The 25,664-nt window shown below is 44.0% G+C and overlaps 1 protein-coding gene and 1 long non-coding RNA gene across 2 annotated transcripts in view; one reads left to right on the top strand and one right to left on the bottom strand.

The window, feature by feature from the left end:
• LOC138797673 (uncharacterized) overlaps nucleotides 1–25,664 on the top strand; it is a 31,769-nt gene that overhangs the window by 3,305 nt on the left and 2,800 nt on the right. The gene's annotated exons all lie outside the window — the stretch shown is intronic.
• The window catches only part of PTPN12 (protein tyrosine phosphatase non-receptor type 12), a 55,739-nt gene continuing 46,612 nt past the window's right edge, over nucleotides 16,538–25,664 (bottom strand). The window contains exons 14-15 of the mRNA XM_069978123.1: nucleotides 20,814–20,906; nucleotides 16,538–17,332 (exon numbers count right to left, since the gene is read on the bottom strand). Coding sequence (XP_069834224.1) covers nucleotides 17,289–17,332; nucleotides 20,814–20,906 — 137 coding nt within the window. The 3' untranslated portion in view covers nucleotides 16,538–17,288. The remainder of the gene's footprint in view (nucleotides 17,333–20,813; nucleotides 20,907–25,664) is intronic.

Below are 25,664 nucleotides of genomic sequence, written 5' to 3'. Positions count from 1 at the left end.
AGTGGAGCTATAAATATTAGTTAGTTCAAGTCATCCTCATTTGCTTTTACGTGTGTTGTTTTTTTTTCCCCCGATACATCTGTAAAGCCAGGACAACTCTACACAAACCTCAGAGTATTGGAGGTTTAGCTCTTCCAGATCTTCAATTCTATTATCTGGCAGCAGTGTCCACAAGGGTACAGGGCTGGTACCACCATGCATCAACAAAACTGTGAATCAGAGTAGAGTCTCACTTAGCCACAAGATCATAGTCAGCGGAATTGTTGCTATAACCCTCAGCTACCTATATTGGATATGGTTATATCTAGAAATGAGCAAACCGGTTTAGAATCAATCCGAACTCAAACGTTCGGTATTTGATTAGCTGGGGCTGCTGAACTTGGATAAAGCTCTAAGGTTGTCTAGAAAACATGGATACAGCCAATAATTATATCCATGTTTTCCACATAGCCTTAGGGCTTTATCCAACTTCAGCAGCCACCACTAATCAAATGCCGAAAGTTCTGGTTCAGATCGACTCGAGCATGCTCGAGGTTCGCTCATCTTTAGTTATATCATAATTTGTCACCTTCCTTTCCCGCAATGGCCCACTCACTTACCATAACTGGTAATCCAGAATTCTAATGAGAATCTTCAGAATTCCTGCCCTCTTTATTATCCGGATCTCTTAAAGTGACTGTACCACCAGTCCCAGGCTGAAGCACTGGAGGCAGGCCGACCCACCCCCAGTGGGAAAAGACTCCAGCCCCTCCATAATGTGACTCCATTAGAATCAATGAAACCCTATCCTAGAGGGGCTAAAGTTTCCTCCCACTAAGGGTGGGTTGGCCTGCCTCCAGTGCTTCAGCCTGGGCCTGGTGGTACAGTCACTTTAAGTTCTACCAGGTGATAACCAACTCTTATGAAACTAGCTTTCGAGACACTGGTTCCTAAGAGTTCAATCCTGCACCATCATGTTACAATACCTCTAACATTTCTATGACTCAAACAAGAACAGACCCCTTAACCCTTTGAGGACCAGGCCCAAAATGACCCAGTGAACCGCGCAAATTTTGATCTTAGTGTTTCCGTTTTTCCCTCCTCCCCTTCTAAGAGCTCTAGCACTCTCAGTTTTCTATCTACAAGCCATGTAAGTGCTTGTTTTTTTACAGGAATAGTTGTACTTTGTAATGACGTCTTTCATTTTACCATAACATGTATGATGGAATTCCAAATATATTATTTATGAAGATATAAATAGGTGAAATCGTAAGAAAGAATGCAATATGGTAACGTTTGGGGGGTTCCTGTGTCTACGTAATGCACTATATGGTAACAGCGACGTGACACTATTATTCTATAGATCAGTCCGAACACAACCATATGCAGGTTACACAGATTCTCTAATGTTATATATATTTTGTTTTATGAAATCCTTTTTTTTGGCAATTAAATATTAATAAAATGGGCCTATTGTGACGCTTATAACGGTTTTATTTTTTCACCTATGGGGCTGTATGGGGTGTCATTTTTTCCGCCATGATCTCTAGTTTTTATTAATACCATATTTGTGAAGATCGGACGTTTTGATCACTTTTTATTGATTTTTTTTAATATATAATGTAACATAAAATCGGTAATCTGCGCACTTTTTCCCCTCTTTTCGTGTACGCCGTTTACCGGTCGCAATGACGCTTGTTATATTTTAATAGATCGGACAATTACGCACGCTATGGTATATTATATGTTTATCTATTTATTCATTTTTATATGTTTTATTTATATAATGGGAAAGGGGGGTGATTTAGACTTTTATTGGGTGAGAGGTTTTGGGGTAGTGTGTTAGTGTTTTGAACTTTTTTTTTTTACACTTTTGAAGTCCCTTTGGGGGACTTGTACATACATTACTTTGATTTATACACTGATGAATGCTATGCCATAGGCATAGCATTGATCAGTGTTATCGGCGCTCTGCTCATTGAGCCTGCCTGTGCAGGCTCAGTGTAGCAGATCGCCGATCGGACCGCACGGAGGCAGGTAAGAGACCTCCAGCAGTCCGTTTCAACGATCGGGACCCCCGCAGTCACACTGCGGGGGTCCCGATCGGTAAGTGACAGGGGACTCCCGCTGTCACTTACACTTAAGCGCTGCGGTCGCGGCGTTTAAGGGGTTAATGACACGCTGCAGCGTGTCATTACCGGTGAGGTCCTGGCTGCTCACTGCAGCCAGCCCCCACCTCCTATGAAGCGCGCTCTGCTCCGGAGCACGCTTCATAGCGGGAATAACACCCATGACGTAAGGTTACGTCATGGGTCGTCTGGGGACAGACTTCCATGACGTAACCCTACGTCCAGGGTCGTCTAGGGGTTAATAGATCATTTACAGGAGTTATAATGCTTTGCATGGACTCTGACCCACCACAAAACGGTCTCCTTGGGGTCCATTTACACAGAAAGATTCTGACTAGAGATGAGCGAACAGGGTTCAGGTTCGAGTCTTAGAGATGAGCGAACAGGGTTCAGGTTCGAGTCTATCAGAACCCGAACGATCGGCATTTGATTAGCGGGGGCTGCTGAAATTGCATAAAGCTCTAAGGTTGTCTGGAAAACATGGATACAGCCAATGACTATATCCATGTTTTCCACATAGCCTTAGGGATTTATTCAAGGTCAGCAGCCACCGCTAATCAAATGCCAATCTTTCTGTCTAAATGGACCCTTTTTTTTTTTTTTTTAAATAACCCTTATTACAGAATTTACCATACAAACATTAAAACCACTCCATCCATGTCTGGATACCACCACAATTTTTCTACATCTTAAACCAAATATCTTCTTAGATATTTTCACCTCATAACCCTCACAGCGACTCTGTACCCACAATCTAACCCTCCCCCCCCCCCCCCCCCCCCCCCCCAAACCGCTTGTACCTTCAGATAGCTGCTTTTAATCCAAAATCTGTCCTGGGATCGGCAGGTGATGCAGTTATTTGTCCTAAACAACTTCTTAAACTTGCAGCCCGTGCCAAACGGGAGTATCCATGACCTAACTTTGCACCACCCTTCCGTCCCTCCTCCCCACCCTCTATCATTAGGAATGCTCCAGGGAGTGTCTCCTATTCATCAGCTGTGTGAAGTGTTGTTCCAGCCCGAATGTTAGAAGTGTTCATAACCCATATTATCTGAAGTAGTGTATTTCTTAAAGGGATGCTCCAGCATGGGGGCACTTTCTGGGGGAGACCGGTGAGGAGGTGGCTGAAATAAGACGTCCACTCACCTCCCCAGTTCCAGGGGTGGGTCACTCATCGTGGCGCTCTGGTACCCGGCCGCTTCCTAGTGTCTGACGCCACCCGAGACGCTAGGTCTCAGGGCCGCTCAGACACTCAGTGAAGGAGGCCGAATCCGAGCAGCCTTCAAACGGATCCCGCCTCCTTCACTGAGTGGCTGCGCGGCCCTGAGACGTAGCGTCTCAGGCGGCGTCAGACTCCAGGAAGCGGCCGGGGACCGGAGCGCCGCGATGAGTGACCAGCTGCTGGAACCGGGGAGGTGAGTGGAAGTCTTATTACAGCCACCTCCTCCCTGGTCCCCCCAAAAAGTGCCCCCACACTGGATAACCCCTTTAACTTCTATCTGGGGGAGTAATACTCCTTTAACCCCAGTCAATTTTGCTTTCTGTATCCTTTATTTTTTGTATTACAATAAGTTTTAATAACTTTTTTTGCAGGATGAGTAGTTTTTATGCAATTCCTGCTGAGAATGGCAGTACCCATATATCCTATACTGCTGGTAGGGCACAAAACGAATAAGGATCATATTTAGTGAAGATTTTGCTGGAATAGTTTTAGGGTGCAATGTCACATATGGTGCAACCTTTTGATCATTTTTCTTACCCTTTTTGGGTAGGTGCAATGTGACCAAAATCAGCAATTCTGGATAGTTTTGTTTTCTTTTTTAACCAGTGTTCGCTGTTTGAGATTAAAGGGGTATTCCAGTGAAAAGCTTTTTCCCAGTTATTGAAACACATTATGGTGCGTTTACACAGACAGGATTATCTGACAGATCCTAGAAGCCAAAGCTAGGAATGGATTTGAAAAGAGGAGAAATCTCAGTCTTTCCTTTATGACCCGTTCCCTGTTTATAGTCTGTTCCTGGCTTTGGCTTCAAAAATGTCAGATAAATCTGTCTGTGTCAATGCACCATTACAAAGTTATAACTTTGTAATATGCTTCAATTACATATATCTGCACACCTTCCGTATTCCCCCCCCCACCAGGAAGTGAAGTAAATTAATTCTTACCTAATGACTGTTGACCCCAGGCTGCTCTGTGGTAGCAATTTTGTGACAATGACAAAGAGGGAGGGATCTAAGCCCTGTTAAGCCAGCCTCTGCCAGATAACACAGGTTGCTCAGCTCTGATTGGCTGAGCAAGCTGTAAGCCATCTAACAGTTTTTTTACAGAGTCAGACCTCACAGGAGACAAAGTGCATTATGGGAAACCCCAAAACAGGAAGTAAAGAAAAAATGAAGCCACCAACTGGAGGTTCAGGGACCTGCAAACAGCGGGAAATTCAAACGGAGATAAAGGAGGGATGGTAAGTGTAAAAACTGTGTTGTTTTTTTTTGTTTTTTTTTATCAGCGCTAGAGTACCCCTTTAATAACATAATAGTTTAATAGTACAGGTAGTTGCAAAGACAGTGATAGCAATTATGTTTTGTTAAGTTTTGGTCAAAATAAAAGGCCTTAATTAGGAAAAAAAAAAAATCTACTTTTTTTCTCTTGAAGCTGCAATCCCTGTGTTGGTACACTACACTGCAAGGATTCTGCATCTGTACATGGCAGGCTCAGACGTTATAACTAGTGTTAAGTGGATCTGTCAATTTTCAGGTAAATGCTCAGCATTTCATTTCCCACAGCTGCAGCCATAGGCTAATGCATCCACGGGAAATGAAACGCAGAGCATTTGGATAATCTACCCCAATATTTTAAAAGCTTTGCTCAACACTAGTCATGATGTCTGGGTATGCCATCCAAGTCTTCAGAACCCCACAATTTTCTCCTCTGTTCGACACTAATCATGATCTGTTGCCAATAGGCATTCGAAAACAGAAGTCACTTACAGCAATGATGTTTCCTGGAGTACATGACAGCACCAACCAGAGAGAGGGACTCCGTCCCCAGGGACAGGAAAAGTGAAGCGGTGAAAGGACAGGCCCTCCTCTTACTCCTCAGTGAATTTCTGAGATTAAAAGAGAGCCTGAATCATTAGTAGTAACATAGCCATATAATACCCCTAAAACACCATCACCAGACCTTCTGCAAGAAATTCAAGAAAAGGGTGGGTTATACCATGGTGCTGTCATGTACTCCGGGAAACATCATTACCGTAAGTAACTCCTGTTTTCCCCCTCGACATGACAGCACCAACCAGAGAGGATACCAGAGATGGAATTAGGGAGGGACCACCGCTTGCAAAACCTTTTCCCGAAAGCAACCTCAGAAGAAAAAAGTGTGAGGTGAAGACCATACTGCCGCCTTACATATCTGCTCTAATGAGGCGTCCCCTCTTTCTGCCCAAGAGGTGGCCACCTCACGTGTAGAGTGTGCCTTTACCGAGAGAGTAGGAGACAGACCAGAGGACGAGTAACAGACATATAGCATGCCTGATCCACCTGGCTAATGTCCCTCTAGAAACCTTACTACCCTTGTTAGGACCTGCAAACAGTATAAACAAAGTACTATCTTTTCTAAAGTGTTTTGTAACATCTAAATACTTAATTACCGCTCTCATATCTAATGAGTGATACTCTTCCTCTCTAGCGTTTTTGGGTTTCTCACAGAAGGAGGGTAGGACTGTGTTCTGTGAAAATTAGAGACTACCTTCGGCAGAAAAGCGGGATCTGGTTTAAAAATAATTATATCCGCTAGTATTTTAGTGTAAGGTTCTGTACTAGATAGGTGAACCATCTCACCAACCCTCCCTAGCAGAAGTAACTGCCACTAGCAAGGCTGTTTTTAATGTCAATATTTTCAAAGAGGCCTCTGATAACGGCTCAAAGGGCTCCATGATCAATGCTGTGAGGACCACAATAAGATCCCATGGGGAGGCCCTAGTCACTATCTTAGGGCATATTTTTGCACGGGCTCTAAAGAAACGCATGATCTAAGGGTGTCTGGCTAACTGCTTATCGTACAGTGCTCCTAATGCCAACACCTGCACCTTTAGGGTTGCCGGCTTCAAACCCTTCTACAAGTCCTTTTGCAGAAAGTCCAGTATATTTGCCATGTTTGGTTTGCTGAAGTCCATTTGTATGTCCCCAGGGAATAGTGAGCAGAACTGCCGATTTTCTCTGGTTGCAAACAAGTCCACCTCCGGATACCCCCACAGATGAAAAATTTTTTGGAAGATCTTCGGGTTCAACCTCCATTACCCCTATCGTAGTGGGTTTCTGCTCAGATAGTCCGCCCTTACATTTAGCGACCCTTTTAGATGAAGTGCCGAGAGGCTTAGAAGATTTTGTTCTGCGAAAGCAAAGATTTCATAAGACAAATTCAACAACCCTTGACTTTTTGTGGTGCCCTGTCTATTGATTATGGCCACTGCTGTTGAATTGTCTGTTAGAATGTTATTAGAGTTCTTAACGTACTCTTCTGCTATTTTAAGAGCTTCTCTGATTGCCGCTAACTCCCTAAAGTTTGAGGATCTCCCCTCAAAAGAAGTGTCCCAGGATTCCTGGAAGTCTAAACTCCCCAAATGAGTCCCCCAACCTGAGGGACTAGCATCTGTAGTAATTACCAATGGGCAAGCTCTAATCCAGGATAACCCCACTTCAAGGTGATCCCTGACCAACCACCAGGATAAGCTTTCTACTACCTCTCTGGATAACCCAATGGACCTATCTAGATCCCCAGGGGAGCCGTCTCACTGACTAAGGAGGTGTGTCTGTAGGGGCCTGGAATGTGTTTGTGCCCACGGCCCTGCTGAAATAGCTGCAGTGAATAACCCTAACAAGGACATACCCCTTCTGATTGAGAGTCTGGGATTTCTTATAGCCAGCGACACTGTGGATTGTATCTTCCGCAGAAAAGACCTTTGAAAAGAAGAGTCTAAAACAAACCCCAGGAACTTTTTCCTTTGAGCTGGAGATACAAAAGATTTTTCATAGTTTACAATCCAACCTAATCTGTCTAAAATGGCTAAGGTTCTTTCTCCAATTGACTGTAACACAGTTGCTGACTCTATTAAAAAGGAAATCGTCCAGGTAGGGGATAAACAGACCTGGCCCTTCCCTGACGTGTGCCGCCATCTCTGCCACGATCTAGGTGAATACCCTGGGAGCTATTGCTATCCCGAAAGCTAGAGCCTGAAATTGAAGATGAAATAATGAGCCATCTATGCAAATAGCAATCCGCAAACATTTTTGAAACTCCTTATGAATGGGGACATGTAAATAGGCATCTTTTAAATCTATCGAAGATCTATTTCTCAGGTACTTAGTGGTTTTAAATTAATAATTATCCTATAGGACTGATCCAGTTTTTGTATCAAAAAGAGATTGGAGTAGAAACCTTGACACTTCATTTTCTGGTACTGGCACCAGAACACTTTTAATTTACCAAAGAAACAACTTCATTGACCAAGGTCCTTTGACCTAACTCCCCCATGTGACTTCTCGTCACCAAAAAAACAGGTAGGAGGCAGTGACACAAAATCAAAAGTAACTCCATCTCTGACATAACTCAACAACCATGTGCTTCCACATATTTTTGACCATTCATTAACAAAAAAATGTAATTTTCCCCCCTACATTACTATGAGATTGGCCTTTTACTGGTGTCAGACTTTTGGTTAAAGAGGTAGCCTCTGGACTTTCCTGCCCCTTTTCCTTTCCCTCTATCTGAACTACTTCCTAGAAAGTTTCCCCTTCCTTGTACACAAGCAGTGGGAAACCCCTTTTTTCTGTCCCCAGTTTTTTTCCAAAAGGTCCTCTAATACGGAGCCAAATAAAATATTTCCCTCACAGGAAATGTTGCAAAATTTTGTTTTTGCCACTGCTTCCCTATGCCAATTCTTTAGCCACATGCAGATTTTTTCAGACGAGGCAGGGACGCTAATAAGTTGGCTCTAGACTCTTTAGACTGCAGACCCTCTTCTAGCTGTGATAACCATACAAGGATAGACCTGGCCACACAAGTGCTCGCTAGATTTGGTTTGAAGGACTCTGCTGCCGCTTCCCAGGATCTTTTCAGGAACCCATCTGCCTTCTTATCCATTGGGTCCTGCAGAGTGCCCAAGTCCTCAAAGGGAAGTGATCCCTTTTGAGACCTTTGCTATAGCCACATCTATTTTCGAGGGATGGTCCCAACCCGGGTTATCAGAATAATTAAAGGGGTACTTCCTTTTAACCGCCCTCGGCACAAACCACTTGCGGTCTGGTTCAGACCATTCCCTTTTAATGAGGGCAGAAATATTTTTATGGACAGAAAAGACTTTTCTCTTCCTTTCCTCCAATCCCCCGAACATAATGTCTTGTACTGACTTCTGTTCTACTTGCTCCAGCTGCATTGTAGAACGGACCTCTTTCACTAAAAAAGTCTACATCTTCGAATGGGCATACTGGCTTCCCTGCTGAGTCATCCTCTGGGATATTTGACCCCTCAGACTATTTCCTGCTACCCCATCCTCTGATTCATGATCAGTGTGCCGCACCTGAATGCGAGGCACCAGCGGCAATCACTGCAGGGGCCGTTGAGGCAACTTGTGTAAATTTTAAGGAGTTCTGGATTTCTTCCTTAATCATTTCCCTATAATAGGAAAATATATAATTTAGTACTGCTGACAAGATATAGAAACAGCATACATAACCAGCAATATATGGCTGTCAATAGGGAACATTCACTTCATGGATAACAGTACAGAAGACATGCTAGGAACTTCAGCTGCCACCATCTTGCTTACACAGGAGTCACATGTAGGGCGATACGCATCTGAGGGCAACTTGCCTTTACAGATCCTACACTCCTTCCTAGTACTCTTTGAGGACCTTCTCGATTCGTCCTCCTAAGAACACATTACACCAGTCAGCCCCACAGAGGAATGTAACATTATCTTACCCCTGAGGCCATCCCTCAGCCTGCTGGTACCCTGGGTTTCTCTGCTGGCCCAGCCGTCTCTTTCTTCTCACTCATTGCTGCGCTTGCCAGTGACCAGCCTCCTCCCCGCACACTGCCGCACGCCCGCTCCTTACTGAAGAGCCTCCGACGTCTGTCGTCACATCCGGCGTGTGTCTGCAGCTTCCGGAACTCCCTGACGCGTCACCGCATGTCACTTTCGGGACTTCTGGTACTAGGCCGCTACAACTTTAGCCCGCGTCACTGCCCGAGCTCTGGCCTGCCGACTGTTCTGGACCTGTGCCTCCAGTCACTTGCGGTGAGGAGTTCTTAGACCGAAACTAAGGCCCCTAAAGCTTCCCCTTCAGCCTCTGTACAGGCCCCAGGGAATAGAGGAAACTCCGGTCTGAAGTTTTGTCTTCAGGCTTCCCGCAGGGACAGGAAACCACTGAGGAGGCAGAGGAGGGCCTGTCCTTTTATCGCTTCAGGTTTCCTGTCCCTGGGGGCGGAGTCCCTCTCTCTGGTTGGTGCTGTCATGTCAAGGGGGAAATAAGAGATCCCGGCCCAACACACATACGTAGCATGTATGGATGTGCATTCTACCCATAACTACAGACCCGCAGCTAAATGCAGAATTAGAGGTCAGAAAAAGGCCTTACTCCCAAATACAATTGGGCATACGTCTGTTTTTGGTCTGAAATGTGCCAAATGCACAAATTTAGGTCAACCAATTTCTCAAACAGAAAAAATAGTTCTTGAATTTTAAACAATTTCACTGAAGTAGATGGACTCAAATGGTGAACTGTTCCAGAATAGGTCTACACAAAAAGACTATTTCCATATTTTAACTATTTTCCATCCTTAAAAAGTGTAATATATAATTCAGGGATTGAGAACATTTGCCCCTCCAGCTGCTGCAAGCTTATAATACCAATCATGCCTAGACAGCCAAAGCCAAGCTTTGGATGTCCAGCCATGATGGGAATTATAGTTTTTTAACAGCTGGAGGGCTAAAGGTTCCTCATCCCAGATATAAATGTACATTACAGAATCTTTTTACCTATTACCAGACAACCACTTGTGTTTTCTCTCCTCACCTTCACAACGGCACCACAGGAGTTAACTCTTACCCTAGGGACAGGAAAAGCAAACAGCGAGAGGTTAAAAGCCCCTCCCCTTCCCGCAGACACCAGTGCTTTTCCGGTCCCTGAAGGGCAGGCACGAGAGGTGTTGGGATCCGCGTGAAGGTGAGGAGGATCCCCTGAAGAAAAAAAATTCTCCTTACCAGCATGGAAGCTACTCAAAGAGAAGGAGATAGATAAGGCTCCCCCTCCATCTGCTATGAAATGCATCAACTGTAATGCTAGATTGCCATCTTCCTTCAAGCGGAATATTTGTTCAGCCACTCAGGCTATGGCTCCAGCTCCCGCCCCAGAACCAACAATTAATCTTCCTCCTCCTGCTAATCCCCCTCCTCAGCCCTTAATCTCGACTCTGCCAGTAGACATATCTCCTGCCATGGCAGTACCGGGATGCTAGGGTTCCTCCGTGTCTTCAGTCACATCAAAAAGACACAGGTCCCAATCTACCTCCTCAGTCTCAGAGGTTGAATCAGGACAGATATCAGACTCAGGGGCTCGGTCTGAAGCTTCTGACACTCAGGAAGCAAGAAGGAAATATTTCTTTCCCTCTGATCATATAACGCCTTTATTAAAGGCTGTAAGGAGCGCATTAAGTATTAGGGTACAAACACACACACCGTATACGCAGCAGATTTGATGCAGTGTTCAGTTATTTAGATCTAATCTGCTGTGTATATGTTGCGTATACGGTGTGTGTGTTTATACCATGGAGGAGAAACAGGAGGAGATCTCAGCTGCGGATCAGTTATTTGCAGGACTTAGGGCAAAGAAAAAATTAGATTTTCCTATCCACAAGACGATTAAGGATCTAATAGCTGACGAATGGAAAAAACCTGAAGAGAGAGAATGTCAGTTCCCTCAGATATCAGGCGACGTCTCCCCTTTGATTCTGAGGAAACTGAAGAGTGGGAGATCCCCATGATTTATGCCCAGGTGGCAAAAGTGGCAAAGAAGACCATTCTCTCCTTTGAAGACTCCACACAACTCCGTGATCCAATGGATCGCAAGGCTGAGAGCTTATTGAAAAATTCCTGGGAAACAGTCACTTTTTCTATTAAAAATAACATAGCTGCTACTTGTGTAGCCAGAGCATCCCATGTCTGGATTAACCAGTAAGAGGAACATCTAAAGAGTGGGACTTCAAAGGAGAAGATAATCGACTCCCTTCCTCTTCTAAAAGACGCTATAGGCTTCCTAGCAGATGCCTCAGCGGAAGCCATACGTGTTGCAGCAAAGGACGGAGCCCTAATTAACTCAACCAGACGGGCCTTATGGCTGAAGGACTGGACAGGAGATAATATCTCCAAGTCCAAGCTTTGTGGTCTTCCTTTCGAAGGCAGATATGTGTTTGGGTCAGCCCTTGATAAATTGTTAGAAAAATCTTCTGACAAGAAAAAGGCTCTCCCAGAGGAAAAAGCCCAGAAGAAAAAAGGAGCAAACCCAACGTCCCAAGTATTAGGAAAGATACAAAGGGAAATTAAAGAGGTCGTTGGAGTTACTCAAAAGGGGGCAAAAATTCTAATATTTTTTTCAAGCCCCTAGATACTAAGGACAAACAATGACCCAGCCCCAGTCGGGAGGAGACTGTCCAAGTTCTGGGAGTCTTGGACAGAAGTCACAAAAAAATCAATGGATTATAAACATGATCCGGGATGGATACAAAATAGAATTCATCCTATCTCCTCCCGAAAAATTCAGAATCTCCCAACAAACCTCTCTTTCTCTTCAGTTGGAGCTTGTCCAAAGTGTCAGGAACTTGATAAGCTCCAATGTAGTGATCCCGGTCCCAGTGAAGCAACTAGGGAGGGGACACTACTCGAACCTATTCTTAGTTCCCAAACTCAATGGGACATACAGACTAATCATAAACTTGAAACCTGTAAACAAGTATGTGAGATACAGAAGGTTCAAGATGGAATCCATAAAGAGCACGACTCCCTTGATCCCATCAGACGCCATGATGGCATCAATCGACTTAAGAGACGCATATTACCATGTCCCGATTCATCCATCATCCCAAAAGTACCTAAGATTTGCCATCAGGATGGACGGTAAAATACAACACTATCAGTTTTGCGCCCTTCCCTTCGGGATTTCTTTAGCCCCACGCATATTCACCTGCATCATGAGCGAGGTCACCTCCTATCTACATCTGCAAGGTATAAACGTAATTGCTTATCTAGACCAGTGATTTTCAACCTTTTTTGAGCCGCGGCACACTTTTTATACTTAAAAAATTCCGGGGCACACCACCAACCAAAATGGCACAAAATGATACTAAAACAGTACATATTATACATATAGTTAATAATATAGATTCTAAATGTATTTATACTCACTCAGTGTGAAACCTGGGCCTGTTTTCTTCTCTCCACCATACTTCTCCCCCCTACTTCTCTCCTGTGCTTCTCTCCACCATACTTCTCCCTCCTGCTTCTTTCCTATGCTTGTCTCCACCATACTTCTCTCCACCATACTTCTCTCCCCCCTGCTTCTCTCCACCAAACTTCTCTCCACCATACTTCTCTCCCCCCTGCTTCTCTCCACCATACTTCTCTCCACCATACTTCTCTCCACCATACTTCTCTCCACCATACTTCTCTCCACCATACTTCTCTCCACCATACTTCTCTCCCCCCTGCTTCTCTCCACCATACTTCTCTCCACCATACTTCTCTCCACCATACTTCTCTCCACCATACTTCTCTCCACCATACTTCTCTCCACCATACTTCTCTCCACCATACTTCTCTCCACCATACTTCTCTCCACCATACTTCTCTCCCCCCTGCTTCTCTCCACCAAACTTCTCTCCCCTCTGCTTCTCTCCGCTGTTTCTCTCCCCCATCCCCAGGTTTCTCTCCCCCATTGTTTTCTCCTGTTTCACAGGGGCACCATAGTTTGGGGAACTTTCCCCGCGGCACACCCGACCATGTGTCGCGGCACACTAGTGTGCCACGGCACACTGGTTGAAAATCACTGATCTAGACGACCTCCTTCTAGTGGCAAACTCCTCACAGAAGCTCCTAGAAACAAGGAACCTCCTCCTCTCCCTGGGTTGGTTCCTGAACGACAAGAAATCGGATCTCAACCCAGGCACAGAAAGACAAATGTCTTTTCTCCCCCCAGAAAAGGAAGAGGCTCTCATAGAAAAGATAACCTTGTTTCGCAGGAAAAAAGCATGTCGTATCCGAGAAGCAATGTCAGTTCTGGGGTCCATGACCGCATGTATTCTGGCCGTGCCCTGGAGCCAGGCACATTCCAGAACACTCCAGTCCCAGATTCTATGCTCCTGGAACAAACAAAAATGGGGAATGGACAAGACAATGCAGATTCCACTTCTAGTGCGTCAATCCCTGGACTGGTGGTTAAAACCTACCAATCTGAGGAAGGGGGTACATTGGAACCCAGTTCCAAAGAAAATCCTAACGACGGACGCAAGCACGTCCGGCTGGGGCGCGAAGGTGGACTCTCTCCTGTTACAGGGCACTTGGACGTAAGAGACAGCCGGAAGATCATCCGACTACAGGAAACTCCTTGCAGTATGGATGTCTTTGCAGCAGGCCAGAAATACCTTGAAGGCATCTCACCTACATGTGCTATCGGACGATATCACGGTGGTCGCTCATTTAAGGCACTAAGGGAGTGCAAAACAGAACTCTCTCAGGTACATCTCATACAAAATCTTTCAATGGGCAGAAGACAATCTTCTCTCCATCACAGCCACTCATTTCCAGGGAATAGAGAATTCCCAGGCGGATTATTTGAGCAGACATGTCCTGTCGCCAGGAGAATGGAGCCTGAAGAATTCGATCTTCAGAATGATTATAGGGAATTGGGGCCTACCACAGGTGGACCTCTTTGCGAACCACAAAAACAAAATAGAAAAAATTTTTCTCCCTACAACCAACAGGGAATCCCTTGGGGATAGATGCATTGGCTCACCTTTGGACCTTCAGCCTAGCCTACGGATTTCCACCGATTCCTCTAATACCCAGAGTATTACAAAAGATCCTAAAGGAAGAGGTGACTGTGATCTTGATTGTCCCCTTTTGGCCCAGAAGGGCTTGGTTTGGAATGCTGAAGAGGATGGCCCTGGAACACCCTATTCTTCCCACAGATCCACACCTCCTACATCAAGGTCCTCTTCTCCATCCAGGGCTAGCAAATCTAAAACTTTCAACCTGGATCCTGAACGGGAGATGCTTAGAAGCAAGGGACTTTCAGAAACAGTGATTTCCACCATCCAGAATAGCAGAAAACCAGTCACCTCAAAGATCTATTTAAAAATATGGAAAATCTTTAATTCCTGGTGCCCGACAAAACCGGCTTTTCCTGCTGATCCCAACATCCCGCTTATTCTTGATTTTCTTCAAGCAGGATTACAAAGGCTTAAAACCAGCCACACTCAAGGTGCAAATTTCCGCCTTATCGGCAATATGTGATCCCAACATTGCTGAAAATAGATGGGTCCAGAGATTCATGAGGAGTGCAGTAAGAAAATCCTACTGTAAAGAATTTACTTCCCCCCCTGGGACATAATATTGTCCTTGAAGGTCTGACTCAACATCCCTTTGAGCCCTTATCCGATTGTGACCTAAAATTTCTTTCTTACAAAGTCGCCTTTCTGGTGGCAATAGTATCTGCAAGAAGAGTGGGAGAGATGCAGGCATTCACAATTAGGGAACCCTACTGCCTGATACAAGATCCTAATTTCTTACTTAAAGTGGTAACATCCTTTCACAGATCTCAGAACATAGTCCTTCCCTCCTTTTGCTTGTCGCCAAAATCCGACTTAGAACACAAGTTCCATTCCCTTGATGTGAGGACAGCTGTTCTATACTACCTTAGAACCTGTGAACCATGGAGGAAGGATCAATCCCTTTTTATCCAATTCCAGAGGAAGAAAAAGGGAAAAAAGGTGTCAAAGAATGTTAGCTCGCTGGATTAGAAATGCAATAACTGAATCTTACAGTCTACAAAATTTACCATCCCCACTGCTGGTCAAGGCCCATTCCACCAGGGCGATAGCAACAACATGGGCAGAGAAGGCATGTGCGTCAATCGAACAGATCTGCAGGGCAGCCACCTGGTCCACACCACATACCTTTCTCGAGACACTACCGACTACAGCTGCAACGCAACGAAGACCTTGCGTTTGATAGGAAAGTTCTACAAGTTGTGGTCCCTCCCTAAGGTAATTTGTTGGTATTACTCCTGTGGTGCTGTCGTGAAGGTGAGGAGAGAAAGATGTATTAGTCTTACCGGTAAGACTGTTTCTCCGAAACCTTCATGACGACACCAACAACCCTCCCTGTATTGTATATTATTATTAATGTATGATACTCACGTGGTGCTAAGACTTGGTTATAATGCACTGGTGTCTGGGGGAAGGGGAGGGGCTTTTAACCTCTCGCTGTGTGCTTTTCCTGTCCCAAGGGTAAGAGTTAACTCCTGTGGTGCCGTCGTGAAGGTTTCGGAGAAACAGTCTTACCGGTAAAACTAATAAGTCTTTTTTTTATCCAGATGCACATTATATACATGGGCATACACGACAAGCTTTTTTTTATACTTTCTTTTTATCCCTCATACAAGGAAAAAAAAAATGCCCTGTATGAACCTAGTGTAGCAGATACTGATACAGATTACTGCCATGTGAAAGTGGCATCAGTGTATCATACATATTTGAATTGAAACATTAACAATGTGAATTGAGCCTTATACTTGACATCCTTATTAAATCGGTGTTTAAATAGTGCCATGGTCAGCATCTTTCAAAGGGGTTATCCAGTGCTACAAAAACATAGCCACTTTCTTCTAGAGACAGCACCACTCTTGTCTCCAGCTTGGGCAGGTTTTTGCTACTTGGTGCCATTAAAGTGAATGGAGCTTAGTTACAAACCACACCTGAACTGGAGACAAGAGTGGAGCTGTCTCTGGAAGAAAGTGGCCATGTTTATAAAGCACTGGATCACCCCTTTAAGATTTTCGCATTGAATAAACCATGTTCTATCCTTGTCCACATATATTCCCTACAGAAATTAAATACAGATTGAAAAGGCATGCACAAAGCATAGGTTAAAGGGATTATTCAGAATTTGAAAAACAGAAAAAACAAAGCTGCTTTCTTCAAGAATGATTGCCTCACTTTGTAGTTTATGACATTGCAGCTTAGTTTCACTAAAGTGAATAGAGCATTGTTGTAAAAACATACACAACCTAGGGACAGATGACATTTTTTTCTACTCTGAACAGGGTGGCAAGTTTTTGCTTCTTGACAAACCACTATGAAATAAGACAAGATGAACTGACAATGAAACGATGTATAATATAAAAATAACCTTTTAGCTTACAATTTACAAACTGTATTACAATCTTATTGGTTAACCTGTAGTGCTGGTTTTTATATCCAGCTAGAATGATTTAAAAAAAAAAAAAAAAACTAAAACATCAGGGCCAATAATTTACATTCTGTATAAAGAACAAGTTAATACCATGCTGAGATTTCTTACATCTTCTGTTATTATATGACTGCAACTTTGTCAAATATATACCTGCTTGCCCTGTACAAATAGAAAAATGCATACAATTTAATCAAAAGTTAGCAAAAAAGTATTCTGTAAACTATCATAAAAGTCTTACTATATTAACAGATCTACAAGCAGCGTGTAACAGGGTTAAAAGACATTAAGGCAGTACTGTAATACATTAAGTTACCAAATCATATGTAATACTTTTTTTTTTAAACCAAAAAGTGTTATATAAGGCAGGTATATGGTCCCAGCAAAGAAACACTTAGCACTGACACTGGATTCAACCATCTTAAATATGTAAGATTATATAGATATGGAATTGTACAGTAGAATGTACCATTGTGCAGGCAAACCTACATGGAGTAAATGTGATGGTCATGAAATACTGTCCTAGTAGTGGCACTTTTTATGGTACTGTTTTTGTAACTTATGAGTAGCATTTCATGCTACTCCCATTTGCAGACTCAATGACTGTCCATTGAAAAAGGCAAACTTCTCTCGTTCCTCCTCTGAAATTTGGTAGCTATCATGTGCACGATGATGGAGAGTTTCCTGACTTTTCACTAAAACCTGAAAAAAAAAAAAAAATCATAGATGACAAATTTTCTGTTTTACCTGTTTATATATTTACCTCTAATATGTATAAAAAATAAAGCCCAGCTAATGTTGCTTGTGATGTCAATCCATCTCACCGTACATCATCCCAAAAACAGTGATTGGGCTGCCAATACTGGGAAAGCTTTCTTTTACCTACAGTTATGTTTATGCAAATACACATTCAAAAGGACCACCCCTAGTGCACCAAGAATCTATATTAACATATTAGTAAAAGTTATTCTAAAACATAGTTCCCGATCCTTTCAGAAATTATGAGCAGGCTAAGATCACTTAAACCGCTGCTCAATTCCCCTTGGACAAAAACAATGTTTCAGAAATCACACAGACATTTTGATCAGCTGGGCATCTGGGTAGAAATGTGCAGCTGAGTGTTTTACTTACTAGCTCAGATTCCCTTGTTTCATTGCATAAAATGCTCTCTGTATGGAGCCGATTCCTATGCAACGGGATGGGGAGAGGTCACCTGAGTATAAACACTTAGCTGTCTGCGGGTGTCTGTACATTCAGATCGTAACCAATGTAAACTTTCAATATAACTTTGTGACCTTAGAGAGGAAGGTCCAACAGCATACAAGCTGTGATAAAATCCAAGGTTTAGTTACATAAACCAATACAAAGAATGCAACGTTTTGATCCCTAAAGGTCTTTATTAAGCATGCTTTAGGGGTCGAAACGTTGCATTAAGACCTTTAGGGGTGAAAACGTTGCATTCTTTGTATTGGTTTATGTAACTAAAGCTTGGATTTGATAAAATTTTGTATGCCTGCACATAGAATTGTGGGCTTTCCATCATGCATTCAGTCTATTAGTGATGTCACGATACCAGAATTTTGAGTTCGATACAGATACCAGCTGTTTTATTTTGATACTCGATACCATTTCAATACTAAAGTTAAAAAAAAACAACTGTAAAAATACAAATATAATGCCCCCCCAGACTGCAGATATGTGCACAAGGAGGTATGCTGGGAGTTGTTGTGCACAAGGAGGTATGCTGGGAGTTGTTGTGCACAAGGAGGTATGCTGGGAGTTGTTGTGCACAAGGAGGTATGCTGGGAGTTGTTGTGCACAAGGAGGTATGCTGGGAGTTGTTGTGCACAAGGAGGTATGCTGGGAGTTGTTGTGCACAAGGAGGTATGCTGGGAGTTGTTGTGCACAAGGAGGTATGCTGGGAGTTGTTGTGCACAAGGAGGTATGCTGGGAGTTGTTGTGCACAAGGAGGTATGCTGGGAGTTGTTGTGCACAAGGAGGTATGCTGGGAGGTGTTGTGCACAAGGAGGTATGCTGGGAGGTGTTGTGCACAAGGAGGTATGCTGGGAGTTGTTGTGCACAAGGAGGTATGCTGGGAGTTGTTGTGCACAAGGAGGTATGCTGGGAGTTGTTGTGTACAAGGAGGTATGCTGGGAGTTGTTGTGCAGAAGGAGATATGCTGGGGGTTGTTGTGTACAAGGAGGTATGCTGGGAGTTGTGTCAGGAGGCTGCTGCTGTACAACTGCAGCTCCCAACATATCTCTTTGTGCACTACAACTCCCACCAATCAGCTAGTTATTCCGTTTCCTATATTTTGGGAGACCCCTTTGAGTTTGTGGAGGCTGCAATGCAGTTATTGCCCACAAGGTTTTAAATATGTAAAAACCTGCAACAAGTAACCATACCGCAGCATGTGAACACAGCCGCAATTGGCCAGTAACTTGTGTCATAAGAATTATAGCAAATGATCCGGATATTTATAGGATTGTTATATATATTGTAAGTGTCTGTATATATTGTGGCACTGCAGCGGGTCTATGCACAGCACCAGGGTTGGCACAATGTACATGGGGGGAGACCGCCACAGAATATTCAGACACTACAATGCCATAGATAGAGGGGGCAGAGAGAGAAAAGAGAGAGAGAGACAGAGAGAGATAGATAGGAGACAGAGAGAAAGAGGAAATAGATAAATACTGTAGATTGATTGATATGAGATAGATAGATAGATAGATAGATAGATAGATAGAGGGGGCAGAGAGAGAAAAGAGAGAGAGACAGAGAGAGATAGATAGGAGACAGAGAGAAAGAGGAAATAGATAGATACTGTAGATAGATTGATTGATATGAGATAGATAGAGAGATAGATAGATAGGAGATAGGAAGGAGATACAGGGCACTCACACTGACTGATGGACACAAGAAGAGTGGAGATAAGCCTCCACCGGCTTACAGCACAGGAAGAGGGTCCTGGACACTGCACGGGGAGGCTGTGGAGGAGGGAGTAGACACACAGGCCGGGCAGAGGTCACCACACTGCCCGGGAAGCAAGGCCTGTGCTATGGAGACCGCTGTGCAGCTGCCTTACATACAGAGCAGTGATTGATGTCCTGACGACCTGTCCAGGCTATCGGGCGGCTGCAGCGTTCTCTTCAGGCCCCCTGCATCCCGGTCAGTGTGATGACATGTGATTTCCCCTGGACGCTGTCTGCACTGCAATGCCGTTCTAAATAAAATGAAGGCTGCACAGCCGACCCCGTGTGACAGGGTAATCTGTAGGTTACATCCCCCTATAGCCAGAGCCGATCACCTCCACTGATGTCCACACTGATCCTGACAGCCCCGGCCTCCCCCACCTCACAGCTCAGCTACATATATAGTGGCTGCATCTCCTCCTCCTCAGCGGGGCCGCTCCATATGCAGGAGACTCGTGCTGCCTATGGAGCGGCTCGGGAAGGGGTTAAATGCCGCTGTCAGGTGTGACAGCGGCACGTACACTGTAAAATAGCCGGCACTAGCGATCGCTGTGTGCCGACTATTTGAATTTGCCGCCGCCGGGAGAGCAGAGAAGGTGACTGCAGGGAGCAGCACACAGAGAACACGGCCGGCGCTCAGCTAGCCGCCCGCCGTGTTCTCTGCTCTATACTTTATATTAAGCTGCCTAATAACTCAGCTTAATATAAAGTATCGATACCAGGAAATCCTGGTACCGAACCGTATTTTTGCCCGAAATATCGATAGTAGTATCGATATTTCGGTGCATCGTGCATCCCTACAGTCTATTAAGTTGACATTAGACCCAGTTCCTTGGTGCTGCTTGACTCTGTTTTAGCTATATTTAAAAAAAAAAAACACCACATTTTACAGGTCAAAGAGTTGAGCCAACACGGAAGAATAATGAAAAGATGTGCACATTTCTGTTTTCCACCCACTCCTGATTTTGGTTTATAAAAAAAAAAAAAAAAAAAAAAAAAAAAAAAAAAAAGTGTAAAACAGAGTAAGAGTGCACAGCACGTCCTAACATTCATAGAGTTTTATCACCAAACTGAATCCACAGCCTTGTCTATAACAATATTCTCTTGCACTGTGCATTACTTCACAACAGTGTGGTCTACAAAGATGTCATAAGAGTAAACATCTGTGTGCCTCTATACCTATATGACATAGAATAATGGGGACCTACCATCAGCTGCACTGTTCTGTGGAGGCATCATCGGTTCTTTTACACCCATGCGCTTTCCCTGCACAGTCTCTGGAGTAGTATCAGACAGAAGACCTGCAATGTAAGAATGAGGCACGTAAAGCTTATACTTTTGTATTGATCCTTCATGGATAGAAAAGATTCCTTCTGTGCAAACTAACTCTAATTATATAGGACTAGATTATGAAAAAGGCACCTGTCTACAAAAGGGGAATTCCCATCAACGATAAAACAGAAAAAAGTCTCTAGATCAGTACTGGTATAGAGACAACTGAGCAAAGAAAATCAGCTCACCAACTGTATGTGTGTTGCTTTATTTCCCCAGATTTGGACAAAAAACTGATAAAAACAGCGCTGACGCCTTGCAAGGTTCAACCTCTTAATCATGACAATTGATTCTCCATAATGATACACTTTATATAGGTAAAATGCATGTCTCCACACCACGGACCGCCTCTCAGGCATCACCTGTCCGAGGTGGAGACCACATGAGTTACTTCCAGAGGTATATAGAAAACATGAGATGGATATTACACAAACAATACATTTAACATAGTATAAGTCAGTTTTCAAATTCAGACCTTTTTTTTTTTTTTTTTTTTTTTAAACATTCTTTATTTAAGATATTTTCTCATTTCATAAATACATAGAAACAGACTGACTTCGATCATAAACCGGTAATATTTTCCTCCTAACGAAACAAGTACATAAAACAAGGAGGGACCCAAGGTGGGGGAGCATCAGGGGAGGTCCTCCATCCAAGATTCGGGGTGTAAGTCCCACCTAGGGAGGGGAGCAGCATAGTAGGCAATGTATGGGAGTGGGTTATCCTGTCCCTTTTAGTGATGTCAGAAGCATGGGTAAGGCCTTTTAGGGGAAGAACGATGTAACTGGAAAACAGGGAGAGACGGTAGACACATATAGACATCAACAAGAGGGTGGGAGTGGGGGGGGGGGGTGGTTGGGGGGATCGCTGCTAGCATTTCAAGTGGAAGATGAATAGCAAATTCAGACCTTTTGGATAGCGTGTACAGTACCTTGGTTTAAGAGTAATTTGGTTTAAGAGCTCACATTTTTTTCAAAATTGTGACTTGGTTTAAGAGCATTGCTTTGGTTTAAGAGCTCCCTTTGTTGGGTGGGAGCGCGAGTGGAGGAGGGGCATGGTCTGCATAGCGGGGTCAACAGCCCTGTACTCTGACCCAGGAAGTCTCCCTCACCTTCCAAATCATAGCAGATCCACTTCAGGCTGGGGCTCAAATCAGGGGACAGGACTGTGGAGGTAATCTCTCCATATCTGTAACCCTTCTCTCCCTGGACAGAGAGTGCTGCATGTATGTGCCCACATATACCCTGCTCATGCCTTCATACTCCCTGCAGTCTCTGTCAGCCCTGGTGTTTCCCATCCTCTCCATTACTGTACAGTAACTTATAATATAACATATTCAGCTGTTTTTGAATGTTTGTTTCATCTGTTCTACATGGTATTCAGAATAATAAGTCATTTTTGGGGTGTGGAACCAATAGTCTGCATTTCTATGATTTCTTACGGGAAAATTTGCTTTGGTTTAAGACTAGATTTGGATTACAAGCATGGACTCTGAACAAATTATGCTTGTAATCCAAGGCACCACTGTATCTAAATATAATATCCAGTAAGCTTCCCTTTCTCAAAATCTGCACTCTAAGGCACAGATAGAAAGGCTCCCTGTATCTCCCCCATGACACTCAATAAAATGTCTTAAAAGTCCAGAGACTGGTTTCCTGATGTTAAACGCACTGTGTGCACGGGTGTCAGTCAGATGTTTGCTAATGCAGGTTTTTAACAATTTTGTTGAACCAACATATTAGAGTTTGCATAGTGTGCATTACGCCACAAATAGTATATGTACTTGTACAGTTTATAAATGATTTAATGTTAAATGTACTGCATGATGTCACTGAAAATTGTTTTTTTTTTACAAATTTACACAAGGGGCATCTCTGTCCACCACACTTATAAAATCCAGTTGTTGTAAGCCAATTATTTCTATTATTTGGACTACTAGTGATGTTAAGGTTACTAGGTGATAACATATTGCCTAGGGTTTTTCCCCTCCTTGCTACAGATCTTACACCCGACGCAAATATTTCCTCACATTTTTGATCCTGGAAAAACATAGGGACATATTTAGTTATGATATTACTGATTTCACAAAATTGGGGGCTATAGACTGTGGAAAATGTAAGTTGGTTGTCCCCATGTCTATACACATTATTAACTACGGTCTTCAAGGGGATCCCAGCAAGGGCAACATCTGCAAAGAGTTTGCATGTTCTCAGTGTTTGCGTGGGTCTCCTCCCACACCCAAAAACATACAGATAGGTGAAGCGCTGCGGAATCTGTGTGCGCTTTGAGTTCTTTGGCAGCTTCTTCATACTTGGTATCTAAAGAACAATTTCTGCGAGTTCTGATAAACTCCCCTCAATGGCAGGTTTCTGGTTACATGATTTGAGTGGCTACTGCTTGCCTGTAGTACCCCATTACCTGAGGTAGGTTTTCGATATAGGCAAGTAGTTATCTGGCCATGGTTTAAACACAATTTAAGATCTAAAAACGCAATGGATTCTGGCTCATACTGGTGTGTAAATTTCAAGTTTAGGGTATTTCCATTAAATTATTTGGCAAATTCCTCTGCATGTTTCTCGCCTCCAAGCCACACTAGGAGGAAGTCATCTATATACCTGCCGTACCAGAGAATAAATACTCTGTATGGATTACAGGTACTGTAAAGACATTTTATTGAGTGTCACGGGGGAGATACAGTAAGCTTCCCTTTTTCTCAAAATCTTCACCCAATCTCCTCCTCGTTGAGGTTTATTATTATTATTAAGGCACAGATAGAAAGGCTAGGGAGCCTTTCTATCTGTGCCTTAATAATAATAATAATAAACCTCAACGAGGAGGAGATTGGGTGAAGATTTTGAGAAAAAGGGAAGCTTACTGGATATTATATTGAGATACTCGCTATCCAAAATGTCAGAATTTGAAAACTGATTTATACTATATTTATTAAATGTATCGTTTGAGTAATATCCATCTCATGTTTTCTATATACCTCTGGAAGTCAGTCATGTGGTCTCCACCTCGGACAGGTGACGCCTGAGAGGCGGTCCGTGGTGTGGAGACATGCATCTTAACTATATAAAATTGTATCATTATGGAGAATTAATTGCCATGATTAGGAGGGCGAACCGCGTAACGTATCGGCGCTGATGTTTTTATCAGTTTATTTTGTTATTTTTAAGATGCACGTTCAATAAAGAAAATATATATTTATGGAGCTGGGAGCCACCAAAATCTTCACTGGTATAGAGTCTGTTCTACAGTTCCTTTCACTAAGTGGCCTATGTGGGAGTGTGAAGCACATTCTTTTGTGTTGTCAGTGAGGTCTCACTGCCTCTACAAGTCTTCTAAGATCAGGGCTATTAAAAAGAAATCCTGCATGTAAAAGCTGTATCAAAATCTAAAAGTATTAGATAAGGGGTGGAATTAGGGCTGGACGGTATACCGTGAAAATACAGATACCGTCTCTGGCGTCGGTAAACCGACCTTTACTACGCCAGGACGGTATTTGCGGTATTTCAGTGCTGCACAGTGTGCTGTATGTGTCATAGGACTCCCCGTCATGCCTGACAGAGCGCCCCCCAATGGCCCCTGCCCACCCGTCCCTCAGTGCGCCCTTTAACCTTGCACCAGAGTATCACTCCCCCACCCTCCCCGCTGGACAGCCGCTGACCCGCTCCACATACCTAGGAGTGAGCGGCCGGGGGTACATAAGCTGTATCTCCTCCTCACCTTCCACCCCGCTCAGCATTGGTACGCTTGTGGCCCCGTCGGACATTTGCACAGGCAGATCCCGGTCTCTGGAGGTGGAGACAGCAGGATCGTGTGATGGCGTCCCTGCGTGTGCTGGAGCTGTATAGCAGGATCTAGGGGCGCAGTGCAGAACCCCGATCCCGCTATTCAGCTCCAGCACCAGCAGGGACACCATCACACAATCCTGCGGTCTCCACCTCCAGAGACCAGGATCTGCCTGTGCAAACATCAGACAGGGCCACAAGCGTACCAATACTGAGCGGGGTGGCAGGGGGAGAAGGAGATACAGATTATGTACCCCCGGCCGCTCACTCCCGAGTATGTGGAGCGGGTCAGCGGCTGTCCGGCGAGGAGGAAGATACAGTTTATGCCCCCCACCCCCTCTTCTGTCCAAACCCCCCCCCCCCCCCAGCTGCTGCCCCCCCCCCCCCCTATCTTCTGCCCAGATCCCCCCCTTCTGCCAAGATTTCCTCCAGCTGCTGCCCCCCCTTCTGCCCAGATCCCCCCAGCTGCTGCCCCCGCTCCCCCCCCCTTCTGCCCAGATACCTCCAACTGTCTCTTGTAGTCCTATAATACACATGAATGCTCAGCTTAGCTGAGAGTGCATGTGTTATTAATGGAAAATCTGCATAGCTGTATACCTGTATATACATATCTTGTAGTGTGTGTGTGCATAAATACATAAATACTGCCACTACAGGACTTTTATATTTGAGTGTACAGCTACACACTACAGGATGTGTATATACTGGTATACAGCTATGTACACAGTACAGGACATGTATACAGCTATGTAGCTGTATACCTGTATATACACGTCCTGTAGTGTCTACATAGCTGTATATCCGTGTATACATATCCTGTAGTGGTTGTATACCTGCTGAGACCCCTAATAATGACAAATAATAATAAAGGACAATAGCCTATATGGCCCAGCCTTGTGTTGCTGCTCAGTGAGTTATTTTGTTTGAAAAAAA

The sequence above is a fragment of the Dendropsophus ebraccatus genome, chromosome 1 (genome assembly GCF_027789765.1).
Source record: "Dendropsophus ebraccatus isolate aDenEbr1 chromosome 1, aDenEbr1.pat, whole genome shotgun sequence".
Taxonomy (NCBI): Eukaryota; Metazoa; Chordata; class Amphibia; order Anura; family Hylidae; genus Dendropsophus; species Dendropsophus ebraccatus.
Note: the sequence above shows the minus strand (reverse complement) of the source record. Positions and strands in the feature narration are given on the sequence as shown.